Here is a 16,213-nt window from a genome sequence, read left to right on the forward strand (position 1 = left end):
AATATACTCGAAGATCATGTAAAAGTGAAAACTGAATTGAAACAGAAAACACACTAAGACTATCATTTAAATAAAGACAGCGGGGGTTGGGTTTTTTAAATAACCGTTTTCTGATTTCTTAAAATAATATTTCTAGAGGTTTTCATGGATCACTTCTCTCTTTGTGTAACATACTGAAATGTATTTAATAGCAAGGAATCATGCGTTCCTCTACATTCACCTTTGTAAATCGAATGTATTGAATATTTATGGTATGTACTACATGTTGTGTCTGTGTTGTGGTGTTAATATGTTTAGTACTCTACTCAGCCTTCACCTATGTGGAGATCTCGTGGTCTGTGGCACGTCAGTTCTTCCACTTTTATCAGGGTCACGGCTCAGAAATGCACCAAGAAGAGTGAGGTAGACCTGGGTCAGGGTGGAGGGTATTTGGGGTTGTGTGGGAGGTAGCTGGGCCCTACAATTTGTTACATCTATCATTATGTCTTCACTCCCTCTTCTTCTTCCTCCTGGATCTCCTCTTTGGGCACGACTCCTTCCTCTACCGCCCTCTTCTCCTCTTCCTCCTTCTCCCAGTGTCTGTGTGCTGCCTGCATCTCTCCCTTCCAGCAGCAAATGCTCCAGGCAGATGCAGCAGATGTTGCAGAGGGCAGGGAGGGATGACATGGCGAGGAGGTGTTGAGAGGAAAGGAGGAGTTCCGCTGCATACACCCCAAGAGCTCTGTTTGCTGGGTGAGTTGCAGATGAGACGTAAAAATTTGTTTAAGCCCACAGAAATTTAAGGCAAAACCCACAGAGGCCAGTTCGATTAACTGACTGACTGTCATGTTAGTTTTGTTGCACTTGTCATGAATCTTATATGAAGTTTAGCAAATTTGTGATACACAGCGTAGCTCAGCCTGACTTCAAAATGAGCAGAGGTCAGCTATAATAACTTAAAACATGACTGTAGGTGTGCAACATCAACACCAACACCATAATGCAACTCAATTAGTGGTCTCCAAAATTTAGAAAGCAACAGAGTACATTTAAAATTGTTTAAAACCATTGTCACAGACTAGTACTCCCGGTAATGAAGTAAAAGTGGTGAAATTCCCCTTTGTACAAATATACTGTAAAACTTTGATTAATAGCCTGGGCTTTTATTTGCTAAAATCACTGAATTGACTCTGCATAGATTAGGGACAGACGTCCATATGGGACAGGCCTTGAATTCCTCTCACACAAAACTTAAATAGGCTACTATGAAACAGTTTATTTCGAACAGAATATTACATGTATGCACACTAAAGGAATATACAGTGGTGTGACAAGTGTTTGCCCCCTTCCTGATTTCTTATGTTTTGCATGTTTGTCACACTGAAATGTTTCAGATTAAACAAATTGAAATATTAGAGATAACACAAGTAAACACAAAATGCAGTTTTTAAATGGTTATTCACTAGCAAGGACCACAATCAACAGGTATGATTAAATTATTTATTGATTAACAAACAGAAGATGTATGAAGCTTGCAGTAGCTGAATAGACATTAGAAAGCATTGTGGGGAAGCTACGATAGGGAAATCCGCCGTAGCACCTGGGCACGACAGACCCCCTATAAACCTATGGAGAGGAGGAAAGAGAAAGGGGCGGGAGGGAGGGATGCAGGATACGAGGGTGAAGGGGAGGACTTAGGACGTGTGGGTATTTATGGAAATGCTGGCGATGACGTGCTTGATGTGTGGTCCTGCTCATGAAACTCTGCTAATTAGCACCACTTATGAGGGGGAAAAATCCAAACCTACATGGCCCTGTGAAAAAGTGATTGCCCCCTAAACCTAATAACTGGTTGGGCCACCCTTAGCAGCAACAACAACTGCAATCAAGCATTTGCGATAATTGGCAGTGAGTCTTTTACAGTGCTATGGAGGAATTTTGGCCCATTCATCTTTTCAGAATTGTTGTAATTCAGCCACACTGGAGGGTTTGAGCCTTATCCACCCTTTTAAGGTCATGCCACAACAACTCCATCGGATTCAGGTTGACTAAGCCAAAGTCTTCGTTTTGTTTTTCTTAAGCCATTCAGAGGTGGACTTGCTGGTGTGTTTTCGATCATTGTCCTGCTGCAGAACCCAAGTGCACTTCAGCTGGGAGTTACGAACAGATGACGGACATTCTCCTTCAGGATTTTTTGGTAGACAGCAGAATTCAAGGTTCCATTTACCACAGCAAGTCTTCCAGGTCCTGAAGCAGCAAAACAGCCCCAGAACATCACCTTCCAAAAAGTTAAACCTTTGTCTCGTCAGTCCTCGGAGTATTTTTCCAAAAGTCTTAGGGATCATCAAGATGTTTTCTGGCAAAACTGAGACAAGCCTTTGTTCTTTTTGCTCAACAGTGGTTTTCTTCTTGGAACTCTGCCATGCAGGCCATTTTTGCCAAGTCTCTTTCTTATGGTGGGGTCATGAACACTGACCTTAACTGAGGCAAGTGAGGCCTGCAGTTCTTTGGCTGATGTTGTGGGTTTTTCTGTGACCTCTTGGATGAGTTGTCGCTGCGCTCTTGGGGTAATTTTGGTCGGCCGGCCACTCCTGGGAAGGTTCACCGCTGTTCCATGTTTTCGCCATTTGTGGATTATGGCTCCCACTGTGGTTCGCTGGAGTCCCAAAGCCTTAGAAATGGCTTTATAACCTTTTCCAGACTGATAAATCTCAATTACTCTGTTTCTCATTCGCTCCTGAATTTCTTTGGATCACAGATCGATGTCTAGCTTTTGAGGATCTTTTGGTCTACTTCACTTTGTCAGGCAGGTCCTATTTAAGTGATTTCTTGATTGAGAACAGGTGTGGCAGTAACCAGGCCTGGGTGTGGCTAGAGAAATTAAACTCAGCATTCCAAAGATGTGATAAACCACAGTTGATTTATGTTTTAACAGGGGGGTCAATCACTTTTTCACACAGGGCCATGTAGGTTTGGAGTTTTTCCCCCTTAATAATAAAAACTTTCATTTAAAAACTGCATTATGCGTTTACTTGTGTTACCTTTGTTTAATATTTCAATTTGTTTGATGATCTGAAATTTTTCAGTGTGACAAACATGCAAAAAAATGAGAAATCAGGAGGGGGCTTTTTCATACCACTGTAAATAATCAAGGAACGGACACATTCGGACTTAACAAGCGTTTCAAAGGTAACGGGAGCCGGCACTTTCTTTTTTTTTTTTCATCTCTTGTACCATGCTGGTTACACCAGTAAATCTATAAGAATTAGACTTTGGGGCTTGCTGTTTCCGTTAAATGAACTGAACGATTTAATTGAGGATAATCTAACCGATTTAACGATGTGTAGACCTAGCAAGTCCATTCTGACAAATTGATTGAAGTTTTAAGATGAATATTTGTATTAAAGATCTAAACATCTTAGAAGCAGTAACAGCGGGTGACCCGGCGGGGATTAAGAGGTTGTATACATCCAAACAACTTATATAAAAAACAGACCAGGCGTCTAATGGTAATCTGCGTTTTTTGTCAAAATGTGTTCCCACACCAGGCCAGGAAACGGGGGTAGGTAAATATAAAGGCTTGGATGTTGTCACCTTTTACTCCAAAGAAGTTGTGCACATAATCCCTGATGGCATGGCAGTCCCAACCCAGCAGCTGCCCCACTTTGTCTGACAAGCCCTCCAAATCAATGACATCACGGACACGACAGGTGACCACCACAGTGCAACCTGGAAGAAGCTGCCGATTTAACAGCCCTGAGATGAGGTCTGCAACAGGCAGAGGGTTTTCAGGGTCCAACAGTTCTCCCCGCACCTCTTGTCTGCCGAGTTTGCTGTGAAACTCGTCATAACCATCCAGAACCCAACAGCTTTGCTCTGGATTGGAAAGGAGGTAATCCACAACGGCTCTCTGCTCAGAACACAGAATATATGTCGAATGTAAGAATAAAATATGTATTAGCTCACCTTGTTGAACCTAAGACATACATTATTGATTATGCTTTGTTTGTTACAATAGCTTTAAAACATTTGTGGTTTTCTAGTAATACCAAGAAATGCCTTTTCATTAATATTTAGAAATGGTTGCTCTTGTTGATTTATTTTTGTGAGAGCTCACCGAACCTAATTTCTATTCACTATGCTGAAATAGCAATAAAGCACTGAATGAATGTTCTGGTATCGCTACCTTCGTACCTTTTCATATTCACCCCCATTTGGAGGGAGGTAGTGTCGGAATAGCAGCTCAGACAGAGAGAGAGGGCGGGACAGTAAGTTGAGCTGACGAAACTCTAGCAGGACAAACAGGTAGGATGAAGGGATAGGGCCCTGGATGATAAGAAACAGAGAGAGAGGGAGAAAATCAAATAAAGGCAAAATAAGAGAATGAACCAAGCACAGATGGATAAGTAAAAGGGGAACTCCAGAGGTCTGGTCGTTCAGCCCCAACCAATTTTGTGCATAAAAGGCTATTTAAATATATTGAGTGGTACTCCCCAAGACCTGTTCTAGGCTCTGATGTGTCAAATTCTCCTTTAAATGAAATTGGTTGCTGGCCTGCTATGTATGAATATGCTGCTCCACAGTTCAGTTATGAAATAGTTTCCAGGTGACAAATGAGAGTTAGATTACACAAATAAAAACATGTTCAAAGCGTATTTGCTGTTGTTATTTTCAGGGCTCGACATTAACATCTGCCAACCAAATGCGGCTGGATTTCAGCCGTGTCGGGTAAACCAGTCACTCCCACTAGCCACTTTGGCGTGTTGAAAAATTGTAGTCTTGTCAAAATGCATCAGAAATAGCAATGTGACACTGCGACACACTCATTCATGGTGGTCCCATGAGTACTACCTGAGCATAGTGTTTGCTCGTTGGTTTACTAATGAAGCATATTGTTGTGCGCGCTAGTAACCAATAACACTGTAAACAAGAAGAACTTGTGGAGATTAAACTAGATAACTGGCCTGTCATCTGTAGCACCCCCAGATTTCCTGATGGGTTGAGGGCTGTTTTGGCCTGCCTTTAATTATCAACTTAACCAGTGGCAGCAATCACAAAGCAAGCTTTTTTAATAGCAGAAGAATCCACACAACAGGTGCGTCTCTCTCCTGCAGTGCCGCTGCGCGAGGGTGCACGCCAAATATGACCATCCAGACTTTTGTCAAACAAGAATATAAAAGTTGAATCTGTCACAGGTCAACCACAGTCCCATAGACCTGTAGGCCCCCGTTGATGCCGTTAATAATCAAATGATGGTATGATGCCTGTCATCACATATCTGGTCACATGCTCACACACATCAACATAGCGTTCAGTGTGTGAGTGTGTGTGGCCGACCAGTGTGGAGAAAAATGCACAGGTGAACGAAGGAAAGAGAAAAGGCAGAGCTGAGATGGAGAAAAGGCAGGAGGAAAGTGCTGTTAAATGCTGTAAAATTACAAATATCTTCATGATTAAGGGACATGGTGGTGTTTAAAAAAGATTTAAAAAACATAGACTGAGGACTGAGGCTGCCCTCTTCTCACATCACATCATATCGTCATATCACAACTAACTTTCCAGAGTTGATTCTGTTTTTTAATAAACGTATCATGCCATGTATGAAAGCAGGAGATGCGTTTATATGGGAATAATCTGGAAAATAAAGACCTGTATACTCGTTTCAGGTGGACGCAAATCCAGGCAGAGCTCTGAGGAAATGCAGATGCAAAACCAACATGTCTTTTTTAGACAAAAATAATTTGCTTTTCTTTGCTTTTTCTGTCTAATGTATATCATGTTTCTACTCTGTATTACAGTATTTAATGCTGTTTTAAATAAATAAGGCAAATGATATTAGTAAAATTTAGCACACTATAGTCAACTTTAATCATATAAGACGTAATTTCCCTACAACAAAAATGTGGCTAGTGAAAATGCTGTGTGGCTAGTACCTTAGGAAAACCACTAGCCACATTGGCTAATGAGCAAAAAATGTTAATGTCAAGCCCTGGTTACATTACCCAAAGATGAGAAAATGCTTTATAGAAAGTTTGGCACCACTTGTAGAATCACCCTCCATTGTTTCTGCTGATTCAGTCCAGCAGATCGGCACAGAACATCCCTGTCATTGCAAACATTTATTTAAAATAAATACTGAATGATGTGATGATGAAATGTAAACCTACTAGTCCACGCGCCCACTGCTGTCCTAAATGAGACACCAGCAGAGTTTTTCCTGATCCAGACTGGCCAACGAGAACTGTCATCTTCCCTGCACATCCCTGGAGGAAGGTCTCCAATGTCACTCGGGACTCCATAGACCCATAATCCCCATCAGGCTCTGAGTTTGGTGACAAAAATGTTTACTTAATATAATTATAAAGTCTGAAAGTTTTATGTCTGTATGACAAAGCCAAACCATAGAAGAAGCATTATTTTCAATAAATCACTTGTTCTGAAAACAAATTGGAACAATCTTGTATTTGTCATACTATGATAAGCCCAGTATCACATATGTGATAATAATTTAATTTGGCCTTGAATTGCACATGAAAAAGTGTGTTTTGCGGGAGTGGGTTCGGCGGAGGACTGAAGGGAAAGGGGTGGGATCTTTTTTGGGGTTGGATACTACTGGAACGTAGCTGTCTCTTGCTAATTTCTCCAATGTTGCCTCCCCCAGCATTTATTTCCACTGATTTACCACATGAAATCTTCTGATCTTCTGATTCTTGGTGTGCAATAAGAGGTAGAGGAAGTCATGCCAACCTGGTGTTCTGCTCCCTCTGTCTGCTGACCCAGGGGTTTGATCAGGTCTGTCCCTGCCTCTGTTTGCCACCCTGAGACTGACCCACACATTCTCCAGCTGGATCTCAATCACCAGGTGCTCACTGAGTCGCTTCCACCTCCTCCCCAGTAAATTCATCACTGCATCAATGTACTGCACCCAGTGGTCTGTGGGTAGAATAGATTTTAAAACATTACAACACCTTTGTGTGCAAACTGCATCCCTATCTTTAATTTCACTAATCACAATTTCTATCATTTGCTACTGCAAACTGCAGTTTCAACATTTTCCTGTTACACAATTACAGTTATTTTGAAAACTCAACATTCAAGACATAAGGTGGATATTGAGTAACCAGTCATATTGTTGTAGTGGTACTGGATGAATGTGCTGGCATTTATATGTTAACGTGTGCTTTTAGATGTATCTGTGTACCTGATAGGGACTGCAGATGGAAATGAGCTAAAAGCTAGAGCTGGCATAAATCATCGCTTCACATTTTGAGATTAATTTTTTTGTGCGAGGTTCTTGTTAATAAAGACTAATGACAATGACATTTAGAAATGTCACCATACAAGAAACAGGATTATTTGGTTTGAAAAAATGTGTGTATGTGAGTCTACCGAATAAAAATCATTGATAGAATCCAAAACACTATTAAATGCTAAATCAAGGACTGGGCATTTACAGTTAATGCACAGGGAGTTGGGTCTTAATTAAGCTTGTAAGCTTGTTTTGGTTCAGCACTAAAAATGAGAAGCGGGTTAACCCTGGTAATGTAATACTCTTGCATGCATGACTAACATGCCTGGTTTAGTCCCACAATTAACACATCACATGGGAATGATCATTTTACTTGTGGTTTTTCCTGTCTGCAGTTTTATGGTTATGTCTTGGTGAGTTGTTCACCGAGCCTACACACTACAATGTTTTTTCTACTACACAAATGTGATTTAATGTCTCTTCCTCTGAACATGCTAGCCCAACCTATTGACTTAACATTGAAATATCAAACAAAAAAAAAGTTACTAATTACCTTGTGTGCTTTTTGACATGTCCTGTTAGCAGTTTTACAGCTACAGTGAGAGCTTTTCTTTGCAGAAAATGCTTTTTTGGGTGTAGGAAATTTTTGTACCGCAATTACCAGCATGGCAAACTGGCAGCAAGGCTGATTATGCCACACTGTATCCAGGTTTCTTAATAAATCCATGAACTTTAACCAGTGAATGGCCATTTGCCAGCTTTGTTTGCGCATGTGAATGTAACTGTAATGTAAGAAGGTTGAAGTGTTGTGTGTATGATCTACCAATCCGTCGGCGTTTGAAACACTTCTGCTCTGAGGGCGGCGATAACGACTTCTCGTTCGTTTCACAGGGACTGGAATTTTCACAAGCTTCTACAGTGGTGAAAAACACATACAATAAAAACTAGAAAACATCCAAAAAGACTAATGCTGTCAAGTCCAACTGCAAGAATCTTGCATATCCGGCATAGTATTCTTAAGCCCTCATTTAAATCATCTAGAGATAAAAAATAAAAGACTCAAAGGAAACGTTGGGGATTCCCAAAGTGAAACAAAAGAGAAAGGTTTACAGAATATTTGCTGATCGTAAGTAAACAAACTGCTGCCTCGCCCCACAGCTGCCTTTCATTTTCACTTTTACACTCTAGTTTGTCAATAAGGCTATATCTGCTGTGGGGCACTTTACTATAAATCAAATAAAGATAATAAAACAAATCCCAAGTAAAGAAACACATCACCTAAAAACAGACCACTGGATCACATGTCATACATTGTATTTAATTTGGGTAATCTTCCAGGTGAGCCACATTTTACTTTGGGATCTGCTTTGGGCGTGCTCCCCATGCAAATACACTCCAGCAGCACAAAGTCAACCATAACTTACTCTGTGGTGGAAAAGTAGGAAGCAGAAAGTTTAGTGAACTGAAGAAATGTTGCCTGCTAGCAAGATGTGCATGCAAGTAAATAAAATCCCAAATCAATGGCAAAATGCCGGCCAGTGCAGCCAGGCACACAGAAAATATATGTTCATCTTTAAACACACACACAATACACATCATGGTACATACATCATATATTACACTCACACAGACATTAACAAACAAACAATCACTACCTGTGTTTCTCAGGCACACTGGTTTTGTGGCTGGAGTCTGTATGGCATCCGCTGAACAGTCAAACAGAGAGTCATACTGTTAGCCAGCTCGGCACAAAGAAAGAGATTTTTACTAGTGTAAGTATCACTTATTACTCATTATTTCACTCAAACAGAACAAAAAGCCGAGCATTTATGGCTTTATGGCAAATGGCATGTGAGTAAGGACCGGAAATGTGAGGAAGACCTGGAAAGGTTGCATGTACTATAATCTGCAGTGCAAGAAACTGAAAACAAGTATGATGATGTAGCCTGCCATGCTTCTTACAAAAAATGTAATGCAAAAAAATATTGTATAGCCATAATCAAGGGGTGATTCGACTCTGGAAATGAATAGATAACAGAAGGCGTTTTCATTTCATTGATTACCAACAAGTATTGACATGACAAATCAATAAAAAGATTGTTTAAGCTGACATGGTGACATGCTCGCCAGTGAGACAATGGCACTCTGACAGATAAGTCCAGCATATACTGTGCGTGCCAGATTCAGCAATCACCCATTTCTGGTTTAGTACTGAAGTCACAGTTTAAACAGAGGACGCTACTACTACAGATATAAAGTAGGTTAGTCACCAGTGGTAACCACAATGCTTAAAAAAAGCATAGAACCAGTAACCAGTATATATATACTGTATATATATATATATATATATATATATATATATATATATATATATATATATATATATATTCTGTTCAAATTGGTTACAAAAACAAATGCTGTCTGGGCTCTTATTTTGTTAAGTGTGGAATGAAGTCTCCTTGTCAATGCAGCACTGGTGGATTATTTAGGTATGTAAGCTGCTACAGCACTGTTCACTGTGGGGTTGCACATCTGGCCACACCACAATCACTGCAATATTGTAATAGGAGGTGCTTTCCATAAGCTTTCAAAGATAAAAAAAAACCCACTTCCGTTTGAGAGATATATTTGTAGTGCATGCCCTGTGTGGTTTCTGAAAAAAGAGTCCTACACTGGCACATCCACTGTGATATTTTGATCTACTGCTCTTCTTCACTTTTTTGTTAAATTACCCTTCACAGCGCATACACATAGAATTTATTTTACACCATTAAAGCCTTGTATAGAATGTCCTTACCCCACTGAGCTATCCTTTCTCCTAAACCACGACATGTGTGTATGAGACTAAACACTGTTAAAATGACCATTCTTTTTGTGTTTTACGGTCTGTTCTGGGCTGCCCGTAGGCTACTCTAGGTCACCCGAACATTGAAGAGAGTTTTGGACTGTAGGTGACTGAGGATGCTCTCACAGAGCAAACTAAACCTTCTAGCCTTAGACTAGCATCACTTGTCAACGTTTATAGCATCATTTCATACTCACTGTCTGAACATCCGGCCACTGACATGAGCCTCGCCTCCAGGCGCATGGGGATGTTCTCACACAACATGCACATGGTCTGAAGGAAGTTTTGGCAGTCTGCAGTATCAGCCACCTTGAAGTACTCCAACATGGCTTCTATGTGTTCATTTCCTGCTGCTGCAGAAGAGGCCAGAGGGTTGATGTTCTGCCGAGCATCACTGGGCATCATTTGGCACAGCTGCATTATGACTGCAGCTGACTGACTGCTAAGGATGTGGAACAGTTCTGAAGATTCTTGAGCCAAGACGGAGTTGACATTTTCGTTGTCAGTGTCAACCTCCTCATTCATGGTCAGACTCCATCAGCTGAGACACAAACATGGAAACATGAACACAAGCACACATAGACTCGCACACAATCTCACACCTCAAAGACAGCTTTAACTGGGGAAATGAGGAGCAACCTATAATGCTTATTGTTCCAAAAAATGGAAACATTCAAACACTTCACACACGCGCGCACACCCACACACACACACACTCACACCAGAGGGAACCTGATGAGCACTAACACCACCGTCACACACAGAAAGCCACAGTTTGCAAAGTGGTTACAGGGAAGCAAACTAGTGAATTTCATATGCAGGAGCTATACACTGAGCTCAGCTTTCATCTATGTTGCTCAGTTTTTTATGGAACCTCGTTTTTTCGGGCTTCTTCAACGAGTTCCTGGACATGTTTTTTTTAACACACGTGTTAGTTGGTTTTAACCACTATTTAATGATTATTTTAATAAAATACTGATTAAGGTAAATTAAGTGGATTCCTGATGAGGAACATACAACTGAGATAGCTTTTCTAACGTCGAAACTAGTGGACAACTGTATTATCTCCGACATCAGACAAGGCGCGCGTGAGTCTGCGCACCACTTTTTAAATGTGTTTTGTTTGTGTAAAGCCCAGATAGCTCGTGCGCACGGGGTTACTACCTCATTGCCTTTCTTTTGGACGGCCATTAAACTGTTGTTGCCTTAAATGTAAACGTATTGTCCCAGGTAAAATCAGTTAGGGTAGAAAGCATGTTTCTCTCCTCATACCCGCCAGTATGACGGCCGAGGTCATTTAAGGTAACGAGCATCGCTTTGTGCTGTGTCTTCTGTCTGCAACGAAACAAACAGCAACAGCTTTTAGGCTGCGGAAGTGCCGTTCCTGGTTGTAATCGAGAACCGGGGTTACCCGTAACCTAAAGCTATATAGTATTGACAAATAAAATAAGCACTCACCAACAAATGCTGCCATAGACTGCATCTCTCTGCAGCCAGGGTGTCTATATTTAAAAAACGAAACCAAGGACAGGGAATAAAGTTTTGGTTTCGTTTTTCCCCAGCAACTGCGATTCATGTAATTGCAGCTAGACAGTTGTTATGGACAGACAGATCCGGTGGATAAATAGACGTCCAGTTTAATTCGGTAATAGGTGGCTTTAATGAGAATGTGGGGTCCTGGTGGGGAACGACATTTCGTCAGAAGACCTGTTCATTTCACAAATGATAAGCGCAGCTCTTACTGGGTGAGACAGAGGTACAACATGATTACACGAAACAAAGCTGCTCAGCTGCCATACACACAGTGTGGCTCCTGTTTTACAGAGGACAAAACAAATAAACTTGGCTCAGACATTGTTTGATTCTGTGTGTTACTTTTTGAATTGAATACTGTATCGTTACTATTAAATTCATTCATTACAGATGGGTGCAAAAAGATAGTTCTTTCTGTAAAAGCTGCATATCTCTCTGAGAGCAAGAAGGCACGTGTTCATGTTCAAGGACTGACTGGCAGTCTGCTGAGGAGCAGTCCCTGCAGGATCCACTGCAGGAAGTGTAGGAGCCATGGCTTAAAGTGTATAGCTATGCAGTCTACCCATACATATTTGTGACTCTATTCTGATTTCAAACAGTCTGAGACTCTCAAAGAAGATGACCAGTTATTATTATGATTCATTAATTTGCCATGATCCAAATGTATATGTATGTATAGTCAATGTCAAGTAGGCTATTTGAATTTATGTGAGAAGCTGATCTGCATTCCCTGAGAAACATACTCTAGTTGTGGTGCTCCAGAACAAAAATGGATCACCACCACTGAAGTCAAATCCTCAAAGATGATTATTGCACCCAGGAGACCAAACAAACAAGACGCCATTTCTGTCTGCTCATTCCCTCTCTACCCTCAGTGAGCAGCAGTCCCTTTTATCCAGTTTTTTTAAAGGCAGAAATAGATTCTACCATTATTGGTCAACGCGGTTTGATTGTATGATCTCACTTTGGCAACCAATCAGCGGAATGGCTTTTTACAGAAGCTTCAACATCAGCCGGGTGCCTGATAACGCCCATCCTCACCACACTACAACACCCGACCTCTGACCTGCAGCCCCAGTACTCTCACACATATCTCATTACATTGAGCTGGTGTAATTAGATAGATACAGCACACATGTGTTACCAGCGCCTTCAAGAAAACATGTAATGAAAAGATGTCAACACATGTTTATTACATTGTTGAATGATTCATGGGTTTGCACTCAACGCAGACAGACTGTTGTGCAAAATGAGTAATGTCCACCTCTTTCCTCCGAGTGGGGAACCGCTGGGGGGTTGATTTAGGAACTCAAATCAAATTAACACTGATTTAATCAGTAAAGACTGGGTTTCAAAAGTTAACTTCTTTTCGAATTCAGGCAAAGTAATCATCATTATAGTCAATGCTCGTGAGTCCACCAGCTGCGGCCGCAGTGCGTCACAGAAGCGACTCTCTGCTCCGCTCCGCAGAGAATAGGTAGCAGGTCTATTTTTGCCGCTAGCCGCGTCGAGCAGCACAAAGCAGATCGAACCAGGCAGGAAGTCAGACACAGAACGGCAGAGAGAATCGGAAACAAAATAAAACACCATGTGGACACTCCCGATCGTAAAACAACAACAAACACGGTTAAAACGGACACAAAAGGAAGTCATTTAACTACGTAGCCTACTTAATCATAGTAGAACACGGATTACCAAATCAACAAAATCTAAATGTCAGTAAAAGCAGGCAGGCAAAATGCTCCGATTCTGAAATGCTCCTTGTGGGAAATGCAGCCTGAAGTTTACGGTGTCATGCAGAAAAGTGATCGTCTGCCGAAAACTGATGCCGTCTGCTGGAGCTGTATTGCCCAGTCTCTTCAATCACTTTCTGGCAAGTGCAATAGCCTACTGCATTTTTTGGGTTGTATTGGCCATTTAAAAGGTATTATAACAGGTAAAAAAGAGTGGATTGGTTGGTAGGCCTACACAGCAAGTAAAATAATGCAGAGTCATAAGGATAATTGCAAAATTGTCTTCATTTTATATCTAAGTTGGCAGTAAGTCATGTTAATTAGGCTACAGGTTTTCCAAATATAAACAAAGATATTACACATAGGCCTACCAAACATCAGTTTTCTGCAGACGATCACGAAACGGGTCACATAGAGCTATGCAGAAGGCAGTAGAAGCACGAAAATGACAAATTAATAACAAGTCAATAACGTGGGGCAGGCTGCACGCCGGTGTTGTGCTGAATTCTGCCTGCCTGCCGAGAATTGCATGCACCTCGCGGCTGGTAACGCTCATTTAAGATGAGAAAAGAGGTGGGTGCAAATCTCGGCAGCTACAACATCTGTCCTGCCGAATTATGCATCCATGTCGTCCTTTTCAGACACTTTGCTGTGCTCATAGATCAAAGGCGGTAATCACGACATCTTCTCAATGAATGCTACTTCTACTAAGTGTAATAAAATATTAACGACTCTAAACGTTGAAAAAAATATATACTTCGAATCATTTATCACAATTGATGGACCCCACGAAGGATATTACAGCGTTTAAAAGCAGTGTTTGGAGGTGCATGCAATTCTCGGCAGGCAAGCAAAACTCGGCATAACACCCGGCTATAGACGCATCAAAACCGTGGCGCAGCTGTAACATCCCGTAGCCGGAGTCAGTGGATTTCCAGCGTTATACTTTTCAAAGTAGCCTAAATAGTATATCTCTAACATCTGACCAAGTGTGGGAAACCCTGGAGTGGGAGGGCTTTGCTTTGAGGCATCAGTCAGCTGCATGCTCACAGCGACTGCATGGACGGGCAAACGTCACCTGAACATCAAATCTTCTTGGACAGAATTTGTTAAAAAAAAGGACTAAGTCTTGTGCAAAAGATGCATTTTAGGAGCTTATATCCCTTTATCATGCCTGCTTTACTTATGCAGTTAGCTTAAATATTATTTATACCATCAATCCATCCATCCATCCATCCATCGTCAACCGCTTATCCTGCGTACAGGGTCGCGGGGAGATGATAGTTTTAAATATATTTTCATCTCAATTTTCTGAATGAAGCAATTTCAGCATCACGCTTTAATTATAAAGAATGAAATTGCAGCTTGTAGACATCTAAACCACATATGTATTCAAGTTAGCGCTCCACTGTCTGTCTGCAGCTTGTACAGTGGTAGTCACATCCTCCCACTCTACTCACTTTCACTTCCATACAGCAGATGACTCTGATTACATGATAGAGTATATGAGGGGCCCCTAAAAATGCAGCTCAGGGGGACATACTGTAACATATGTTCGTCATTGCTGACAACTGGCACATGCTGACCACTAAATTAAACTCACTCTTTACTGTATACTGAATCTTTAAGAAGGCATCACAGAGCTTGGAGCAAGGTAAATTTACTGGAGACAGTGACGTTCCTGTGAAATCATGTTCTGTTAGTTAAGAAGACATTGATTATTGTGCATTTGATCACTTAATGATTAAAAAGATAACATAGTAAGTCATATCTGGGTATATTTACATGTGCACGATAAAGATATAAAACATAATCTCATATCAAAGAATATCCTGGGCAGCCAGTTAAAAGCTTAAGAACTTTCCAAAGTTTTATTACAGTACCAAATAAAACAAAACAAATCCCAGCACTTTTTTGATTTAAAAACAAAAATATGACTTTCACAAATATTAATAACATACTAGGAGGATGTGAATAAGCAATATGACTATCTTCATGTAAGGATCATCCCACATTTGGTGCCAGCAAAATATTTCATATACATGAAGACTCAGATGTCACTCCCAAACCATATTTGGCATGTTAGTCTGCTTCAAGCTTTGCTTTGTAAGCAAACCGGACTGAATATAAGGAGTCCCAGAGGAGCTTCAGAGTGTGTAAAGACCGGGGGCCACGTTTCTTCTTGTGGTGAGGTTATCTGCTATAATGCGTTGTACCATTTGAATGTGTTCCTCATTTTAGAAATAAGTTTGCAAAATATAGTTTATGTAAGAGTGAAACTGTAAATTAATTATTATTGATTGCACTCTGTGCTTTCCTCTGACACTAGATGAAATTTATAGTTTTCTTTTAACTTTGCAATAGAATATGCCCAGATGTAAGTTACACATTTTTTCACTTCATTTTATCATTTCATGCACTGTTTTCAACAGGATTGTGGAATATAAGATTCTTTTCACAAAAGGAAAAGGTAAGGTATGTGCAAATTTTACCATTGATTACTTACTAGTAACTACAAGTATGTTTAATCAGTGGGTGGCACGGTGCTGCAGTGGTTGGCCGCACAGTAAGAAAGTTATGGGTTCAAACCTGCTGGCTGGATTTGATAGGGGTGTGGAGTATGCATGTTCTCTTGTGCCCGTGTGGGGTTTCTCACACCGCAGGATTAGGATGATTAGATTAACAACTCTAAATTGGCTGTTGGTGTGAATGTGACCAGGATGGATGGATGTTTTATTAGTGAGCTCCACCAAATAACGGCTAGTGCTTATTAGTCTGAAAGGCTGACAGCAGACACTTTAGGCACTGTTCAATCACATGAACTGACTACAAAAACATCTTGTTGTGTGACTTGCACAGACATAAGCTGCAACC

At 40.9% G+C, this 16,213-nt stretch overlaps 1 protein-coding gene across 1 annotated transcript in view; it reads right to left on the reverse strand.

Moving 5' to 3' along the window:
- nlrc5 (NLR family, CARD domain containing 5) overlaps nucleotides 1-11,609 on the reverse strand; it is a 38,897-nt gene extending 27,288 nt beyond the window's left edge. Inside the window, exons 1-9 of the mRNA XM_046037624.1 lie at nucleotides 11,532-11,609; nucleotides 10,271-10,614; nucleotides 8,884-8,934; nucleotides 8,052-8,141; nucleotides 6,727-6,912; nucleotides 6,147-6,301; nucleotides 4,174-4,305; nucleotides 3,574-3,889; nucleotides 317-728 (exon numbers count right to left, since the gene is read on the reverse strand). Coding sequence (XP_045893580.1) covers nucleotides 317-728; nucleotides 3,574-3,889; nucleotides 4,174-4,305; nucleotides 6,147-6,301; nucleotides 6,727-6,912; nucleotides 8,052-8,141; nucleotides 8,884-8,934; nucleotides 10,271-10,598 — 1,670 coding nt within the window. The 5' untranslated portion in view covers nucleotides 10,599-10,614; nucleotides 11,532-11,609. The remainder of the gene's footprint in view (nucleotides 1-316; nucleotides 729-3,573; nucleotides 3,890-4,173; nucleotides 4,306-6,146; nucleotides 6,302-6,726; nucleotides 6,913-8,051; nucleotides 8,142-8,883; nucleotides 8,935-10,270; nucleotides 10,615-11,531) is intronic.
- Between the last annotated feature and the right edge of the window lie 4,604 nt (nucleotides 11,610-16,213).

Source organism: Micropterus dolomieu, linkage group LG22, assembly GCF_021292245.1.
Source record: "Micropterus dolomieu isolate WLL.071019.BEF.003 ecotype Adirondacks linkage group LG22, ASM2129224v1, whole genome shotgun sequence".
NCBI classification, from domain to species: domain Eukaryota; kingdom Metazoa; phylum Chordata; class Actinopteri; order Centrarchiformes; family Centrarchidae; genus Micropterus; species Micropterus dolomieu.